The 20,703-nt window shown below is 37.1% G+C and overlaps 1 protein-coding gene across 8 annotated transcripts in view; it reads right to left on the bottom strand.

Moving 5' to 3' along the window:
- The window catches only part of KIDINS220 (kinase D interacting substrate 220), a 175,681-nt gene that overhangs the window by 141,514 nt on the left and 13,464 nt on the right, over positions 1-20,703 (bottom strand). For all 8 annotated transcript variants that reach the window (XM_067544798.1, XM_067544800.1, XM_067544797.1 and 5 more), the window contains exons 2-7: positions 10,708-10,855; positions 6,851-6,949; positions 4,889-4,987; positions 4,034-4,132; positions 2,975-3,076; positions 105-203 (exon numbers count right to left, since the gene is read on the bottom strand). In XM_067544798.1, coding sequence (XP_067400899.1) covers positions 105-203; positions 2,975-3,076; positions 4,034-4,132; positions 4,889-4,987; positions 6,851-6,949; positions 10,708-10,815 — 606 coding nt within the window. In that variant the 5' untranslated portion in view covers positions 10,816-10,855. The remainder of the gene's footprint in view (positions 1-104; positions 204-2,974; positions 3,077-4,033; positions 4,133-4,888; positions 4,988-6,850; positions 6,950-10,707; positions 10,856-20,703) is intronic.

Raw genomic sequence — 20,703 nt, 5'->3', positions numbered from 1 at the left:
TTTAGTTTTGTTTCATTTTTGCACACCAGACATGTCAGCCTGTTTATGATGGATACAAGAGATGTAGACACATCTTACCATGGAAAAAAAGATTAGTTACTTACAGCCCCTTCTTGATCAACATCAGCGCCCATTTGCAGCAAGTATTTCACACATTCCAAATGACCCTTCCTAGCAGCCCAAATCAATGGTGTGGTTCCATACTATAAACAAAATCAATTACAAACCTCATTAATATGTTCTTTCAAATTGATTTGCTGTATTTAATGTCAAGAATGGATTAGTGTCCTCTATTGTCTAGCACAGTGTGCTCGGCACTATAAAATACACAAAAACAAAGATAGGCCTTGCCTTCCCCAATTATTTTACAGTTTAAAAGATACACATATAGAAGACAGGAAGAGAGGGAGAAATAAATTTCGGGTGGTCACGCCTCATAATTATAATAAATTCACATCACAGGAGCGGGGATTTAGGGAAAAGTTAAGACGACAGTAATATCTTGGCATACTGGGTTATTTCATGGATAGGAGGCAACATATATACAAATTCATGACGATGAGAGTTGGAGAAGGAAATTAATTGTGCAGTGATGCTACAATCACTGGTAGAAAGACAAAATAGGGAAAGACAAGATCCACAATGTAAGCACATGGGGCTATAGTGCCAAGAAATTTAAAAATAAAGCAGTGCAGGGGCTTAGCAGGGGCAGGAAGGTAACAAGGGAGTGCACAAAGTGGTGATGGACGCATTTTGGATGGATCGGGGAAGATGTAGTGCAAATGTCAGGGCAGTTATTGAAGATCCTATAGTAGGTACAAGCTAGGGAACTACAGAGGACTGGACAAGCATTCTGGATTGGTCAAAGTTTCAATAAGGTCTCAACAGTCTGCAAAAGCTGTGTATTAGTTTCCGAAGGACTTTGAGGTGTGGGATTTGATTTATAAAGCCACAAGGCCACAATCCAGCAACGTAACTAAGTACATACTTTACTTTAAATCATGTGAATAGTACCACTGACTTCAATGGGACTATTCTCATGCTAAAAGTTAAGTATGTGTTTAAGAGTTTTGTTGGATCAGGGACAAAATGATTTGTCTTTCCCATTTGAGGAACCACCGCTCTTCACACATAATATTGATGCTGGTGTGGTAAGTTTAGGTAATGACCTTTTAGTCCCCTGCTTTTGAAGTAAGAAAGAGACAGCTTGAGCTAAGACTTTTTTTGAGAGAGAAATCTTTGATGAACTCAATTTCCCTCCCCTAAATTTCAGAGTATGCTTCAAAATGCATCTAATTTCTCAGGCATTTTATGAAGGCTTTGGTTGAAAACTATGGTTCAGGTAGGGAGGGGGAATTTATTTTCAGATGAATAATTTGAACAGTAATTAAAACAAAAATTAATCAAACAATGTGTATAATCTAGATTTCATGAAAGGCAGATTTAAATATCAAAAATAAAGATATATGTTGTTGGAATTCCTGTACAGTTGTTCTTTGGAAGTTTCTTACTTAATACAAGGAATGGAATCCTATAATAAATGACTACCAATTTCCTCTGGGAAAAGATTGTTTGAAAGATCAGTTTGAGGGGTATTTTCAGACACATGCAATTTTTAAAATAGTATTATTTTTATTATATGGGGAGCCATAGTATCTGTTTTTAGACAGACACATCCAGAGTACCACAAAGGGGTCACTTAATAGGAGCTGTTTATAAAAGGAAAGTGACTGGCAACCTAGTCAGTTTTTATAGATGAAAGTGTAAAAACCTTGTATCAAAGGGTTTTTATTCCTGTAACTCTAAGAGTCAAATTGAGGATTTAAAAATTAACTAACCAAATTTCAAAAGTAAGCTTCCTAATAAATAATATACCCCTTATGATGAGAGGGAGAAGCGGATTAAAAGAATAAGCAATATTTTGATGTTGTATTATTATTCAGACAATGGCAAAAATTATATATTATGTTAAAATACTAAGTTCGTTATTTTTAAAAAAGACCTGCCAGTATGTAAAACAGAAAATTAAATGTTTGTTTCAAAACTCAGTACTCGGTAATTTACTTCCTTTCTCATCCTTCTGTTAAGTGTCATCATTCTGCTTTTTCATTATAGCACCTGACTCATGACTTGGAACATGAACATTAAATATTTTTTAGATTATATTATATTGCCAGGAAGTAACATTGAATCAAAACTAATTAATTTTGAATATTTCAAATAAGCCTCCCAAATAATTGGCTGATCCTAATATTTATTTTTAACTTTTTATTATGATTTCATCTTTTTTAGGTGATCAAACTTATTCTTTTCTTCAGTTGTGAAAGTAGTAAGATGGAGATGGTATTCTTTCGACGGTCCAGTTAAGCTTACCTATTCAGTCTGAAGCTGAGTTTGTAGCTCTTTTCAGAAGCTATTTGCTTTGGTACGGTGATCAACTAACTGATCAAAGAACCAGACTTCACAAAATGAAGTTACCACATGTAAAATGCCTGCAATTTTAACTCCTTTCTTACAGACTTCTAGATACCAGAATTATCTGTCTATATAAGTAAGGTTAGCACCATTTCCAAAAGCTTTAGAGGCATAGAAACATGATTTAAGGTAATCAATCTTCAGTGCAATATTCCAATGTTATCTTTAGTATATTACTCATTGTAAACAGTTATATACTAAGAAGCAAGAAGATTGGCAAAGGATACCTATTAAGCTGATGGCTTGGTCTATGCCACAGAGATTTTAACCATGTGAGCAAAAAATGTATTGCAGGATAATTTTTCAGAATCAGCGACAGATGTTTTAGTCAGAAAATGTTGCATACATTTTGAAATTCTTGCATAAATACAATTTTAATGAAGAAAAAAAATTCTTGATATTATATGCCAGATAATTTCCTGAATGTCTGACACACTTTTCTGGGCTGTACAAAAAATGCTGTACTAATATAAAATGCTAATCAAACATCATAGCTTACTTTATCAGAGCAGTTGACTTTAGCTCCATGTTGCAGTAAGAGATGTACTATATCCGAATGGCCTCGTCCTGCTGCCCAAATGATTGGATAAACACTGTATTGCTTGGATCAGAAAACAATAATATAAAAACTAAGCCACGTGAAACAAAAATATGTTCCTAACTCTAATGTTTTTTTTATTTATACATTAATATCTATCAGAATGCCTCAGACGTCATAAAACATGAAAGGAAATACACACAAAATTATCTACTGATCATACTTCAGTTAACTGTTGCCAATTAAATGGATTAGTCAGTAGTAGAGAAACGATGTGTTGTTTGGACACAGTTATTCTTCAAAAGGGTTTAAAAATATCATATCCTTCTACCTCACTATTTACACCGTTGTAATGACAAATGGGAACCTAAAATGTACATATAACAAATTCATAAGCTTCAACATGTATATGATACCTTCTAACATCAATTGGAGCTAATAATGCCAACACATGCAGAAGACAGAATAGATCCCCAAAAGTCAGTGTCACGACTAGTCTTTTAGTGAATATCTGTATATATGACACAAGTATACAACCCAGAGTATTTGTTAATTACCAAGAAATAATTAAAACAAGAGATAAGAACATAAGAACTGACAATGGTCCATGTAGCCCAATATCCTGTCTTCTGATAGTGGCATTGGCCACTGTTGGAATAAAATAAAATAAAGTTACTACTACTTTTAATTATATATATAATGTTTATTCAGTTATTGATTTCTAGAGATAAAGTAATTAAAACAGAATAGGATTCTCCGTCTACTGTACATGGTTTACTTAAACGTAGAAATTACTGTCACTATCTTAATATCTTTCTGATGTAAGCCTTACTGAAATCTATAAAATCATCTGCTCCAGTTAAAAATAGTTGTTGTGATACTAAATCTTAAAACAATCACTTTATTGCAATGAAATGCAAAATAAAATTTTATATAACTCATAGTTCTTAGCAAAATAATACAACTACACAATTCAGATTTTTGAAGATAGTCTTACTTCTCTCAAAGATTAAGCATTACCTGGCCAGTGATGTTTGGGTTTGCTCCTTTCTCAAGAAGCAACTCTGATACTTTTGTACAACCTTTATAAGATGCCCACATTAGGGCTGTCCACCCTCCCTGTAGAACACAGTAGAGAAAAATATTAGAGAGATTTATTTAAAATCTATATTTATACATTTTCTTTAGCTGCGTACCTGTTCTTAGACTCCTGTTTCTGAGCCTATCATAAGCAATAGTGACAAATGTTGCCATCTTACTAGTCTAAAAATTCAAACATATTAAATTTAAAAGAAAAACCATGTTTTTTGCTGCAACATGTAGAACTTGGGGCACAGGGGAGGAAGGAAAATGCTCTCCTAAATGATTTTATGAAACTTGCTGCAGACAAAACCACAGACTCCAAACAAAAGCACTGCAGAATCTAGTTTGAATGGTAAAATGCTTCCACAATGGCTCTCAAAAGAAGGGGGACAAACCTACCAATATTACAGTTGGTTGAATAAAACTTAATGGGAAACCTACAGACAAATTTTAATTTGCTGTTCGAAAAACCTAAGCAGATAGATTTCAAGAACATGACTTGCCACTTGAATGTGTATGATTCCAAAAGAGAAAAGCATAGATGGTTTTATCCCTACCCAGAGCAACTGTATTAAATTTATTTTTACTGAACAAAAAGTATTTTTCTCTTTAGCAGCCTCCCCTAGCGAAATCAAATCCACAGAGCCCTAAGAATTTCAAGAGTTGAATTTTGCAATTTAATAAGATTAATATCCCTAACATATGCCAGATAAGAAGAATACCCTATCAATTACACATGCAACTGCCCAAATAATCAAGCCTCCGTTTTAAAAACTAGAAAAAAGATCATACCATATCCCGGTGCTCCAAATTTACATTCCAGTTAAGTAGCTCTGATACAATGTCTACATATCCTTCTTTAGCTGCCGAAATAAGAGCTGTCCAGTTATCCTATAAGAAAAGAGTTGAAAGGCATGATTTAAAAAAAAAAAAATTAAATTAATGTTATTTACAGAAGATGCAATATGGAGGTTTTACATACCAGGTTATTATCTCAATGTACAGTGGTTCCCTTAGATATATGAAGTACCCTTTTTACTATAAAGCAAATGAATGTTAATAATGCATTTGAATTATTCAACTAATGACAACATACACCCACAGCGAAATTGTGAGTATGTGTTACATTAAATCTCATATTGTATTGATTTCATAACTTCAAGGTCTGTTTTTTCAAATGGATGCCTTCATCACGCTGATTAATAAGCAAGAGGCTAAAGATGGCTTAAACACAAACCTGTAGTTATCAATACTTACTACAATTAACTAAAATTAACAACCAGCATGCTTATTAGATTCCTCCATAACAAGTTTATATTTCTGAGTTTTTCCATAACCATAACATGGGAATTATCTGCTGTGTAGTTTAAAAAAAAAAAAAAAAAAACTATGGTTCTTTTTCCACATTCATTCTCTATGTCTATGTAGCCTTCAACTCTAAAACATTTCAGCTTCTTAGTCTGTATACATAGCTCTATGTACATGTCTCAAATTCTCTCACACTTAACTCTTTCGATGGTGCCAGGGCTCTTCTTCCCAAATTTCACAATTCTCCATTCTCAGCTAATTACATTTTTCCAATTAAGTTAATGAGAGGCAGAAGTTATGTCGATGGGAGAGCATTTCCCATCAATTTAAGTTACGTTACTTATGGAACTTAACTAGAGTAACTTAGATCAACTTAGCGCAGTAGTGAAGACGGTCTTTAGTCTCAGGAGTTTTCATTCTCGTGAGAAGGGGAAGGAGAATCCACACAACTCTATCTTCCATTCTCCTTTGACTATAAACATCCTTGACCCTTGAACTCTCTCCTCCCATGTTTAGTTTTGTAAAATCTTCCTGTCACCAACCACACAACACTGGCTATATACAAAACTGTCCCCACTCCACACCTCTGATGCAACATTAATATTCATATTTCACCTTAACTATTGCTACTCATATCTCTATTGCCTCCCAAATTCTACTTATTGGCAGTATTCTGCATAGCTCCTAACAGGTTTAAAACAACTAAACTTCATCACTCTTATCAATAAACCTAACTGGCTGACTATTCATTTCAGAATTCAGTTCAAAATTTCCCATCTTGTCTTTAAATCCTCCGCTAGCCTGCCTGTTTCTTTTGCCACTGTTCAAGTCTCCTGCTTATCTAGCACTCATCTCTGATCTTTCCATGAAAACTTGTTACTCCTGATGTAAGAGTTCTCTCCGCTGTAGCTCCTACAGTACTGAATAAGCCTTCTTTTCTCTCTCTACTTCATCCATTTTATATCTTGCTAAGCACATCTTCCTCATCTATGCCTTGTGATCGCCTTCCCTTCTGCTGTTATGTAACTCTATAACTGATTCTTTACTGTATAGCTTTGCAAAAAAAACCTAGGATACAGCATGACAGATACTACATAAAACGATACTGTATTCCCAAACAAACATAATTTCATGGTGGCATCTATTTAAACATGGAAATGCTATGACACAGCCTGCTTTGTGATGCTTCATGACCAATAGCTACACACTGCTGTTCTCAGCTGCTACAAAGAAAGTACCAGCAACTACCTACTCAAGAGAGCTTTCTTGTGGATCAATTACAGTGACAAATATGTTAACTATTTTACCATTATAATCAATCCAAGCTCAACAGCAGAGATGCTTCACTTAACAGACCTGAAGTGGAACTATGCAATATTTTAGAGCCAGACACTTCAGTCTAGTTAAGAAACCATCTCGGAAAAAGAAAATGATGCTAATACTTACTGCATCTTCCAGGTTGCAGTTAGCTCCTTTCTTGAGCAATTCTTGGACAATTTCTAAATTGCCTTGCTCGGCAGCCAACATCAATGGAGTCTGACCATTCTGGAATCAAATGATAGTTACAATTGAACTACTTGACAAGTTGATATATCTTTAAAATTTTATCGTTATATACAACAGCAGTGAAGTACTAATATCTATAAAGGAATTCCAGGTACTGTTCACATAATTTTATGATTTGATTCAGTATATAAAGAGACACTGATAAAATGTAACATTTTCAAATAACTCATTTAAACACACAAAAATGCAATGAAAAAAGAAATGGCAACAATATGAAATCTTTCCATATATTAGTCTAATAGTGGTTTCAATTATTTAAAGAGTGGCTTTTAGAAAAAACTGCAATATATTAAAAGCATAACAGTCCACAATTCATTTGTCCACCTAACACATACGGAGATCTAGAGCTTTTTTCTTCCTTATTCAAGGCTTGAAGAAGCTTAGACACATAGTTAGAAAGACCACAGACCAACTAACAAATTAGGAGGTATTTTCAGAGCACCAAAAGTCCATCTGGAATCAATTTAATTAATAGTGAAATACCTTTTGCAAGTCCAGAAAACATAGTTCAGTTACACATTTATTATTTTCTGAACATGGACAATATGCTTGTCATTGTATCAGACAACTGAGCAATTTACAGTCTATTAACCTTATCCTGCAAGGTAGTAGGCAGCTTCATCTCACTGAAGGAAACAAGACTGGAGGGTGTTTAGCATCTTGTAGGATCCAGCCCTCAGGGTTAATAAAAGAAATCTGAAACAAAACTGACTCCCTTCTATGGAGATGCTTTTTTCCAAGAAGGCATCTCTCCCAATTGGAGGAGCAAAAGAACTCTCCTGGATAATGATCCCTAGCCACCACCTTCTGCAGTCTCACTCAATCCATAAGTCACGTTAGCTATGAGAAGGAGTCCGTACAAGGGCTGTCCTGAATGATGGTTTCTCCACCGTCCATAATGAAGATACAATTTCATTACCTAAGAAGATAATTTCTGATTGTGAGAAAGAATAGACTTTGGAGACAAAGAATCTGGTATACTCCAGGTTACAGTGAGTTTAGAGATGACAGAGTTTGTCTGAAAGTGTCTACAGCTGGCCACTGTAAGACAATGGATTTTTCCATACACTGCTCCTTCCCTGCTCCATCTTGAAGATAGAATTTACCCTATGTCTGAATAGATCATTGCTTCCCTTAAAGATGCAAAAGTGTCCAAATTCCCTCAGGTTTAGTAATATTGCACAGAATGCCTGCAACAGCCACATCATTGTAAGAAGTACATCAGTAACTTTCCTGAAAATGTAAACTACTTACAAGCTGAATCACCTTATTCTGATTACAGCTGCTTTAGCAAAGGTTACTAATCGCTGGCTGCCGACAACTTAATTAAGAAATATATTTTATCAGTCCTTTCTTTTGGTACAATGAACTCTGGAAATGCTTTTACTATTCCAGGAGAGATTTCTGCTTTAATTAGTTTTAATTAACTGTTTCCAGATAGTATCGTTATGAATAATTATCACTGTAATGCATTTTGCACTATGGGGCATACCTTACAGCAGGGGTCACCAAACTTTCAACTGTGAGGGCCACACCACTTAGTCTTGCTCTTTTGCTGGGCCAGAGCAGCTGGGCCCACGTCACATGGGAGAGGGACGGGAGGGGGGGGGGGAAGAGGCGGGGCTGGGAGGGGGGAGTGGCTGCCGCGCAGCACTGCTTGGGGCCGGGAGCAGCGCGGCTCCAGCCGGGGTGCTGCTAGGCCCACATGGCAGAGGGGTGGGGCCAAGAGGGGGGAGCGGCCACTGCACGGCGTTGCTTGGCGCCGGGAACAGTGCGCTGGGCCCACATGGGAGATGGGTGGGGGGAAGGGGCAGGGCCAGGAGGGAGGAGCAAGCCTGTCAAAATGTGTCAGCGGATGCCATAGTTTGGGGACCCCTACCTTACAGTTTGGGGACCCCTGCCTTACAGTGTAATAAATCATAAGTTCTTCTGGGAAGAAAACGTCTGTATATCTGTAAAATGTCAAGTAAGTTTATTGTACTATATTAATGCTTTTCAACAATGAAAACTTTTTTTTTAATTCACTTTCCTTTTTGCTATGAAAGCCTTTTAAACAATCTGATGCAATATTTAGGCTTGGACATTACCATAGCATCAATAAAATGTTCACAAATCAATAACTGAAGGGAGCTGTTTCAGTACAGAATTGTATCTGAGCTAATGGAAGCCTGCATAAATGTTACTTTAGGCCATATACTGTCTATATGGGTGCATCTACACAGCATTTTGGACTGAACAGGAGCACGCCTTCCAGCCCAGATCGACAGACTCAGGCCAACATGGCACGCTAGTGCTCTAAAAATGGCTAGCACCCTAGGCTTCAGAGCCCATGCTTCAGTCTGAGCTGCAACTCCAAAGTGCTGCCTATACAGCCATTTTTAGAACATGAGCCTTGCTAGCCCCAGTCTGTCAACCCAAGCTGGGAGGCTCATCCCACTTGGTCCAAAATCCTGTACAAACACACCCTATGATGCTTTTAAGAGTGTTTTATTCTCTATCCTATTACACATTTTTACTAGTTTCTACTATTACAGTAACATTTTCTTTGTCAGTACTAAGAGGCCTTACAAAAATACAATTATAGCTGATTATCGGGGAGCCTAGTTTTCCGTGATAAAAAACCCCCAAATTCTCCAATTTAAAAAAAAAAAAAAAAAAATTGCATTTTTCCATGATTAAAATGGAACACTGAACTTTAGTGTTCCTAGCCACAATAGGCTATTACTATTGGTATCGGCTGAACACAATGTTTTACTGATATGCAGTAGAACCCTGTTTATCCAAATCTCCATTATCCAGCATTCCATGCTAACCGAGCCACCAGTCTCTGAGGCTGACTGGACGAGTCCCAGCCACCCAGGGCTGACCATCCAAGCTTCAGCCACTGTCAGCCTCTGGCAGCTGATGGCTCAGTTAATATGGAGTTAGATAACGGAGGCTCAGATAAATAGGGTTCTATTTTATGTAAATGTAAAGCCCATTCAAAAAATCAACCACAAGAGGGGAAAATTGCAATACAAACTGCAATAAAACTGAAATACAGCTGACTGGTGAGTTGATGCGCTGCAACCTTGGTACTTTAGCATTGTTGCTATGCTATAATTAGACTAAATCAAACTTCTTTAAAAAGAGAGAGTTAGGGTGCTAGACCAGAAAGAAGATGATCCACGTTCAATTCTGTACTCTGCCACAAGGTAAGACCTTGAGCAAGTCATTTAGGCCCAGATTTTTTAAATTTATTTAAGTATTGCTACATTCAGCATTGCAATGCCTAACTGACTCTGGAGCCAATGTCTTGTTTTCAAACTGATTTAGGCACTTAGTAGCTAAAATCTCATTGACAGCCATTAGTCTGTTTGTGCCTCAATTCCTCATCTATAAAATCGGGATAATATTATTCCCCTACCTCACAGGGGTGTTTTGAGGAGAAATATACTGAAAGATTATGAGGCATTCAGATACTACATCAATGGGGGTCATGTAAATACCTAAGATAGACAGATAAAAAACATAACAGCCATATTGTGGCTTCAGTGAGCACAAAAGAATGGAAATAAGAGCTGAGGGTATGACTGCAGGACAAGGAAAGAATCAAAGAAGAAAATTCCTGAACCACAAGAAATCTATGGAGAGGACCTTATCATCATATTACACATCCAGTGTGAGGTCGCTTCAGTTATTCATCCTGCAATTAATATGTGACAATATTCAAGGAATCTTTGAAAAACTCATCTTACCTCATTTCTCTCATCCACATCCTTGCACTTCTCAAGAAGTGCTTTCAAAGCAGGAACATTTTCCTCTTCCACATAGGTCACAAGACTCTGAGTCATGAGGCTTGCCATCTTTAGATAGTAATTCAAGTACTTCTACAACAACATATACCTGTATTTAAAAAATAAAACAAAAAAGTTTTACTAAAGAAGCATTCAGATTTTATTTTATTACAGAAAGCAAACTACTGGTTGCACACAAGTATTTGCCACTCCCAGCAACAAAAGACTTTCGTGATTAAGAACTCTAACTTTACATTTCAATAACTAAGTTGCTAAATCTTTTGCAATTCTTTGAAAATTCAAGGGCTTACCCTATTCTTAGCATTTGGCAGGAACAACAGGTTCTGAAGGGGGTAATATTCTTTCACACTTTATATATGTACAATATGTGACTATACTATGGATCACTCAAATGTCCTTGTCCTCCTAAAAGGTATTGTGTTGCGTATTTCTTAATATACTGGAACACAATTGCAGCATAGTTAGCCCCAAACTATATACCAAAACTCCAGTTATGTCAATTATTTTTAAGAGTTCTGAACATAATAGAATCAGATTCCAAGGCCAGAAGGGACCACTGTGATCATATAGTGTGACCTCCACTATAACACAGGCCATAGACTTGCCCCCAAAGTAATTCCTAGAGCATTTCTTTTAAAAAAAAAATAGTCAATCTTGATTTAAAAATGGTCAGTGATGGAAAATTCAGCATGACTCTTGATAAATTATTCCAATGGTTAATTACTTACCATCAAAAATTTACAACTTATTTTCACCCTGAATTTATCTAGCTTCAACTTCCAGACATTGGATTGTGTTATACCTTTCTCTGTTAGACTGAAGATCCCATTATGAAATAGTTGTTCCCTGTGCAGATACTTATTGACTGTATTCAAGTCACCCCTTAATCTTCTATATGTTAAACTAAATAGATTGAGCTCATTGAGTCTAACACTATGGGCCTGTTTTCTAATCCTTTAATGATAATTCTCGTGGCTTTTCTCTCAATTACCTCTCCAATTTATCAACATCCTTCTTGAATCATATACACCAGCAGCAGTTTCACCAATGCCAAATTCAGAGATCAAATAACTTTTCTACTCCTACTTGATATTCCCCTGTTTATGCATCCAAGGATACCGTTAATTCTTTTGACCATCGAGTCACACTGGAAGTTCACGTTCAGCTGATTATCCACCACAACCCCAAATCTTTTTCATAGTTCCAGGATAGAGTCCCTCATCCTGTAAGCATGGCCTACATTCTTTATTCCGAGATGTATACATTTACATTTAGCTGTATTATTTGCTTGCACCTAGTTTGCAAGCAATCCATATCCCTCTGAATCAAACACTTCTCTTTATTTTTTACCATTCCCCTAATTTTTGTGTCATCTGCAAACTTCATCAGTGATAATTTTGATTACAATGATTTCTTCCAGATCACTGATAAAAATTTTAAATAGTGTAGTGTCAAGAATTGACCCCTGAGGGACCCCACTGAAAACACACTGATTCAATGACAATTCCCCATTTACAATTACATTTTGACACCTATCAGTCAGCCAGTTTTTAATCCATTTAGTGTATGTCATGTTAATTTTATACCATTTTAGTTTTTAATCAAAATATTGTGCAGTACCAAGTCTTAATATATTATCTGGATCTACTGATATGAAAAAGTCTAACTTTAGTAACTTCTGTTTAACATCTACCAGAGATACTAGTGAAATGGAAAGAATGTTATCATCACCATATAATGAGACTGTATCATCTGTTTTTCCCCAAAAACAGAGCAGAAATATTTATTGAATGCTTCTGCCTTTTCTACATTACTATTTACAACTATACCATTTCCACCTACTAATAGGCCAATACCACATATCCCCTCACAGCTAAAATTAATCCTTCATATCCTCATTAAGGACATATAGGCATATCATCCCAATTCTGCTTGGCTGTTATACTGATAATATTCAGTAATTATGGGAACTCAAATCAATGCTACCTTCCCTACATCTGTCTTACCTCATTACTAAAGTGAAGATTCTGTCTTGGGTGTTTTTAGTAAAAGTCAGGGACAGGTCGCAGACAATAAACAAAAATCCACAGAAGCCGCAACCTGTCCCTGATTTTTACTAAAAATACCCTGAGGGAGACAGGAAAACAGAGCTGCAGCTACTCCAGCCCCGCTGTTCCAGTGGGCTGGCTGGCCCATCAGCTGTTTGGCAGCGGACCCTGACAGCTGGTCCAGCCCTGCCCCAAAAGTCATGAAAGTACTGAAAAGTCACAGAATCTGTGACCTCCATGACCAAATTGTATCCTTACTCATTTCTGAGGTTGGTACCAACTCTTGGCTTCTCTACCCATGCATGTTGCACATGCAGCATACATAACATATAACAGCAATTCCTCAATGACAGGTAGTCATTTGATATCTAGATTAGGGGTAGTTGCACCTGGGCTCGGCTTGACTCCCCGCGAGTGGGGGGGAAGTGCAGAGCCCAGCACGTGGGGCAAGCCACAGCTTGGCTTAGCTCCCTGTGAGTGGGGCAGGTGGGGAGCCCAGCCCATGGGGGGGGGGAGAGGGTAGCCACAATTGGGCTGGCTCCCCACCAGCAAGAGCAGATGGGCAGCTCTTGCTGGCAGGGAAGTGTGGAGCCCAGTTCAGAGGGGCAGAGCTTCCCACAAGTGAGAGCTGCCCAGCTACCGAGGCGGGGGGAGGGGGAGTGAGTCGCAGATGGGCAGCTCTCACTGGGCAGTGAGGAGCCAAGCCCAGCACAGGCCCCCCTCCCATCATTTAACCATTGAAATGTTCTATTTTTAGAACGTTTAAACAGATTTTTAATTAAACTAATTTTTACATCCCTAATCCAGATATATAATTTCCAATAGCCAGCGGAGACACCAAAATCTTTACCCAGACAGCCCAGTGTCTAATGAAGCTCAGCAAATTTTCTACTCAAACATCTCTACAGAAATCAAAGAAAAAGCAGAGCAATCACAAAGCTTCTATGGATTAATTTTGGGCTGCTGTCCTCACCCACAAGAGTTAGGATGATTTTGTGATTCAGGCAGTAGACTAGGACTTAGACAAAAATCTGGGTTATGTTTACAGCTCTTCCATAGATGGCATGACTTTAAGCTAGTCACTTAATCTCTCTATACGTCAATTCTCCATCTGAACCCAGGAAGGAGGGGACGAGATAAGGAGAAAAGACTTTACGGAGAAAGGAGGTTGTAAATATTATCTAAATTAAAATTGGAAATAAAGGGGAAGGAACTGTCTCAAATTGGTTTGTAAACTAACGTGGTAATTGGCTATGACATCACTTGTTTGTTAGGTATAAAGGGTGTAAAAAGAATTATGAATTTCAGGGTTCTTGGTCAGACCCTACCTGATCATGCTGGAGCATGCCAGGATGAAATGGTTTTTCCAAGGTCTGGACTATTTGTAAGTATACTGATCACATGCTTATGAATACTTTGTTAGTGTACCAAGTGTAGTGACTGCTTATTTTTAGGCTTTTGGGAATGTTCAGAGCAATTATATAAAGTACCATTTGGCCTTTGGGCTTAATCAGGGAATTTATTGTTAAATTGGTGTGTGGTGGTCTCCCAAGTTAGTATTAAAAATTTATATTATTAATAAGTCCAACAGAAATTATTTTAAAACTACAATAAGTTCCAGGCCAAACAGGACAATTGGTATATAAGCATCCATGATTACTAATACTAATAGTCATGTTTGTTATGGTAGTGACTAAGGAGCAACCATGAATGGGGCCCATTGTGCTAGGCTCTGTAAAAGTACAAAACTAGATAGTCCCTGCTCCAAAGTTTGTACAATCTAAATAGGCATGCCAGACACAGGGTACATAAAAGGGGCATAACATACAAGCAGAATTAACAATGTGATGATGGCAAATATCCGGGGGGAAGGTAGTAAGGATAGCTTAAGCTGAAGTGAAAGAAAAATGAAGGGGGTGAACTGGGCAAGGCAGGTCGGGGGGGGGGGGGGGGGGGAAGAAGAGAAGGGTAAGACAAGCAGGTGTGGAGTGAAGCTGAGATGAAGAAACAATTATAGAGGGAGTCGGAGCAAACAGTTATTCAACACAAGGCAGGATAAGTCTAGTCAAAACTTGCAGAAAATTCTCTGAGGTCATCAGAGTATTGGAGTCCCTCCTTTAACAGCTCTTGTCAGCTATATTCTCTGGCTGGCTTGGGCCTGCAGTTTCTTTCCTCAAGGCCAGTTGACTGGTTGAGGATCAGGCACCACACAGTTCCTAGTTTCTGGGAAAGGGGCGTCTCCACTGCATAGTTCTGAGTATGGATTGTGCTGGGGTAACCCTTATTGTGGCCCATTTCCCCCCCTCCCGCTTTCTCCCGGTGCAGCTGTCCCTCCTTCAGCCATTTCTGCAGTGATTCTTACCAGCTTTCATCTGCTTTCAGCTCTGTTGCCAATTGAGGGCTGGACAGGACAGCCACAGAAGAAAAGGAAATGTGAGGTTTTTTCCCATCCCATAAGAAACTATGCATAAGTAGTCAGCTGCCTCAAGCACCACAATGTATCACAAAAAGGAACAATATAGACAATCTGAAGTTCACATCCTGAGTATGCTATCATGTGGCCAACATACAAATGAATTTGATACCCCCTCCAAACAAAAACAAAAAAAAATTATCAACTGAACAAGTAAAACATTACTTCCAACAAATGTTTTTAGCAAAGCATTAGAGCTCCAATTCACAAGATACTTAAGCCCACCTCAAATGGACTATTCACATGCTTAAAGTCAGGCAAGGGTTAAGTACCTTGCTGTATCAGGGCTTAAGAGCCCAATAAGGAAAAGGCTTTACATTATTCAGTCATTACAACAGCCATTGCAAACCCAAAATGTCTCAGGCCTGGTCTACACTAGAGAGTTCTGTCGACAAAAGTCAGCTTTTGTCAACAAAACAGTGCTGGTGTACGCACTACAGTCATCTCCCCGCTGACAAAACTGCCCTGGTTTTTTTGACAAAATAAAACCTCAACAAGAGGCGTAGGGCTTTTGTCGGCAAAGCTAGGGCGAGGCAGTGTCAGGGTAGACACTGCATCCCTTAGAGTGGTGGAGGGGCTTCATACTTGTCAATTTCACTGCTGCACTAGAGCAGGTGAAACAAGGGCCGCTATGGCCCAGATGCAAGCCCAGGGCACGGGAGGCTGTCCCCTCCGGCTCCTGGCTGCAAGCCCAGAGCGCAGGAGGCAGAAGCCCAGCTAATAGTCCGGACACGAGTGGCTGCATCACACTCCCAGCTCAGAGCCAGGACTGGACAGGACACAGGGAGCTGCAGCCAGCTCCCCGCTGTGACTGGGGAGTAGAGAAGTCCCTGCACAGCTGCCCCAGCACCCAGCTGGGAGTACAGGTGGGGGAGGAGGGGGGCAGCCCACAGGGAGCCAGGAGCCTGTGGGTTCCCGGCAGTGAGCTGAGAGATGGGTCTCTCAGCTCCCCCCACTCTAACCCTTAGGTTATGTTGATTGATTATCTCCTTAAAATTAAAATTTTATTCCCCTCTTAGGAATGAAAGAGGATCAAACCCTGAAAGTATGATAAACCCTAATTTCTAAATAGTTCTTCCTCCTTGTTTAGCCATTTTTCTTGTAAATTCTTTGAGGCAGGCAATCAATCAGTAACCCTTAGGTTAGTTCCAGAAGGGTAGCCTTGTTAGTCTGTTTTTCCTTAGGTTAGTGTAAGTGCTCCTGGTAAGGACGCACTCCACCAACCCAAGGAGAGCAGTGTGGATATCAGCCACCACTATTGGTGGCTGAAAGTCGACATAAATACGTTGACTTGTTTTTCTAGTGTAGACAAGGCCTCAGACAGTTTCAGTTAACATCAAATTTTTAAAATTATATTTTACAATTCCAACAAAAACTACTTTTTTAAAAAGTCTATGAATTAGTCTTCCACTGTCATTTTCTACATATTTTTATTCTGACATATTCTTGCAAACATTCTGCAAGAGGAACAAATATTTCTATATAAAAAAAATTGCACTAAATACAAATTATTAGCAGAAAATAATTAATGTTTCCAGAATAAATTACACTATATATTTGTGGCCAACATTTTATTAGCAAATTCCCAGTTAGGAATTCTAAAGTAAATATGAGGAAAAACAGTATTTAGCATGCCTCTGAAAGCAAAACTTTTCCCTTAATGTCACTGACTGCCACATTTCAAGAGTGCAGAGACAGTCTGTTGCACTGTAGATAAGTTCACTGCTTTATAAATCATGATTCCAGCTCTTGGTTATTCTACTGGTGAAAGTTCTGCTTTAAAGTAGATTTTTAACCCTCACATCATATCAATTAAACCTTCAGGAAATAGCAGAACAACTGACATTGCAGGCCTCAGGAAAAAAATATCAACAGAGGTTTAGACAAATCTGTTGTGTCAGATTCACTTTGAAGTTTTACTTCTTCAAATGCTAACCACCATGAAATAAATGATTTCTTAGCAGCACAATAAAATTGCTGCTTAGGGCTCGCTCGCACATGTCATTGACATAAAATTTTATTCCCCTCTTAAGAATAAAAGAGGATCAAACCCTGAAAGTATGATAAACCCTAATTTCTAAATAGTTCTTCCTCCTTGTTTAGCCATTTTTCTTGTAAATTCTTTAAGGCAGGCAATCAATCAGTGTCTGTACAGTAAACTATTGAAATGAAACACTGATCCTGATTGGGGCCTCTAGGAACTAAATATGGAGGCACTTGGAAGCAACTCCATAAATTAGGACTGCATTTTAAATTAGGCTCAGAATGAGAAAAATTCCTATTAACTCTTCAAGCTGGAGGCCAATCAGAATGAAATTTCACACAGGATTAGTTTTTGTGCTTTTTAAATTTTGTGTAGTTTTATTATGATTTCTTTTTGTAAAGTTTGCGTATGGAAGCAGGGTGGACAAAATTCAAGTTTTGTTAAAAAAAAAATAATTTATTTAAATCAATTTTTGTATTTTTCTTTTTAAAAATAAACACACTTAAAAGTTAAATTTGAAATTCTGACAACCTGCGTTAAGACCTAATGTAACTATTTAAGCAGTGAATCTGTGCCGTCAAAGTTTTAGAAAAAGGCAAACCACTGAACTAATGGAAAGTTTGTTGAAGTACTTTTGACTGCAGCACCTTCTTCTGCTGCTGCAGAGAAAATATTTTGAAATCATTTCAGTTGATTCAATTAGTTCATTCTAAGCTGAGAAACCAAATGGGAAATGAAAAAGCAGGAAAGCCTGTTTTCCTCTTCCAGTCTATGAACAAAAATGAAGTGAGCGGATGAGCTCTGCTAGTTCAAAAATCCTGAAGATCATGACCACCAGAAACAGTTAATCAGTTAAATTAGAAACAGTAAGTACAGATAATACTTCCTTTATTTAATAAAACAGTTTTAAAAGGAAAACAGGTTTTGATCAACTTTTTTCTTATGCAAAAATATTTAATGTAGTTTTTTTAATTAAAAAAATGTAAATGGTGTGTGAGCATTTTTTTTTAAATCCAATATCTATTCAAATGCAACTTGATACAAATCACAAGTAAAAAACTGATCAGTCTCTGGTAAATAAGATATGTTATCCACCATTTTCTAGCATAATAAAAATTGTAAAAATTAAGAATCTGAAAAAATGTATATTAAGCTGTATAATTGCTAATATCAATGTGTATAGCTATAGACTGTCCTCCAGATTATCAAAAAGTACCACCAAATTTTACCAATGAGAATGAACGTTTCTTAAGGAAAATAATTAAAAAGTATAAACACAAAACAAGATTAAAATCAATTATTTAAGTGAACATTTCCTGCTTGCTAATTCTGATCAGTCAGACAGGAAGTCATGGAAACTGGGCTCTGGCTGAAATTTGTCCATGGCAGTCCTATTTTTCATTGCTGACTGACATTTTTAAAATTACATAGTCTGTATAGGATCCACCTTTCTAACAATTTTTGTGAACAAATATGGTATAATGGGTAATTTGTTTTTAATTTAGATTTAGGATCATATTTAGCCATTATATATAGTAACTGAAAATTTATGCACTATGAACACAAACCTGACTGACTGAGCCAGGACATATACAAAGTTTCCATCACAATCTATGCTTCTTTGTCATAAGGTATCCTACATCAGAGAAAGAATATAAGGCCCAGTTGCTGGCCAATAAAATCTGTTATATTAGCAGCAGTACTTCTACCCTTACACAGGTTCATTCCCATTTGCCCAGTCCACAACCCACCACTTATACATTAAAAACCTAGAAAAATAATACACACCAAAAAGATCCCAAACACTTAGCTATGAAGCAGTTATGGTTGCTACATACATAATATACTTAACACAAATCCACAAAAGCAAGAAAATTAAGTTAAACTACCTAACAATACCTTTAATCATCCATTCAGTCATACAGATTATAACTATCATGCACTACACTATTTAATAATAATCTCAGCTCTTTATGTACCTGAATAAAACTGAATCCTTTGAGGATTAATAAACTAATGTTTATAGAACTCTGTGTATATTAGCAAACCTATATATGTACTAAATATTAAGGTCTGATTTCAGATTGGGTTTGTGTTTGTCTTTAAATTGTTACAACTTGCTGTCAGCTCAAGACCTAAGAGGTATTTCCCCATCATTTTTATATAGAATACTTTCACTATTTTTTTTACATGGAAATAGCAATTTTCAAAATTTTATGTCAACAAAATTTGAATGGAATTTCCTAGGCCAAAGAAAAGGCACTTCTCTAGTTTAAAGGCTTTATCCCTGGTGAATTTCAAGATCCTTCTGCAAAAAATGAACACAAGAATGTTTTATAAGTAACAGGAAGTGTTAGGCAATCAAATTCAAGGGTCATTACCAACTCTCCTATTAGAAATCAATGATGGTCACCTGTCAAGCAAATATTTGACCCAGATGTTGTATTAAGCTACATATTTAACAAGGAAAAAATAAAAAGAGGAAATATTCCATAAATTCAACATGGCCAAGACAACATTGCAATAGAAACAAAAACCTTAACTTTTACTTTTCCTGACATTTTACTATTTAACTATGACATTCAAACATTTCATGAACTTTTTTGCATTTAATTTCCTACAGGTTTTAAAGAGGGGAAAAACACATACTTGAATCAGTCACTCCAACAGTCATTTCAGGGAGGAACATACCCACTTGTTTTAAGGACCTGCTCCTAACCATAATTTCAAACTTCTCAGTTTATGAAGACCACAAAACATCAAAGGACAATAAAGCCTGAGATATTAGTTCAGACCTTAAAACAACACAGTGAGGGTGAGGACACTAAGAATACTGAAGGGTTAGATAAGAGACGGAAAGGTCCAGATATATGGGCAAAGATTAACTTGTTTTTGTAAAGCTCACATTTTCTGAGCTTCAGAAGAGATTATCACTGCTCAGTAAAGATTGCAATGATCTGCTGATATTCCAAAATCTAGTCTATCTAAACAGCAACAGCTCCTAAAGCTGGCTGCACAGGTTCTGATAAACAAATCCTGTAAGCTTCTATCTATGCTCACAATCCTACTTACATCAATTTCCAATTCCATACAGAGAAAAAAATGCTATTTCATGTTAACCTTTTCAGTCACTCAACATTCTGTCTCACAGATCTCTGTTTTTAGATCACAGACGAGCTTTGCCTATCCTCACTCAGTCTAACCAAATGTTTAAAAATTGACTACGCAAGCAGAGTCAAACAGTCAACTGTTGCATTACTTGGTAACCTTACTTAAAAAAAAAAAAAAAAAGAAGTCATAAAGTTAAATACCAATTTAATTTCTTCAGTTTAAATTTAAAAGAGATCATATATTTTGAAGTGTTTTCATTTTGTTTTATCTAATTTTTATTTCTCTCTCTAGCTACAAAACCTGCCTTCCCTCACCTCCAT

The sequence above is a fragment of the Emydura macquarii genome, unplaced genomic scaffold (assembly GCF_026122565.2).
Source record: "Emydura macquarii macquarii isolate MOO-44397 ecotype Brisbane River unplaced genomic scaffold, CSIRO-AGI_Emac_v2 contig_1027, whole genome shotgun sequence".
NCBI classification, from domain to species: domain Eukaryota; kingdom Metazoa; phylum Chordata; order Testudines; family Chelidae; genus Emydura; species Emydura macquarii.
Note: the sequence above shows the minus strand (reverse complement) of the source record. Positions and strands in the feature narration are given on the sequence as shown.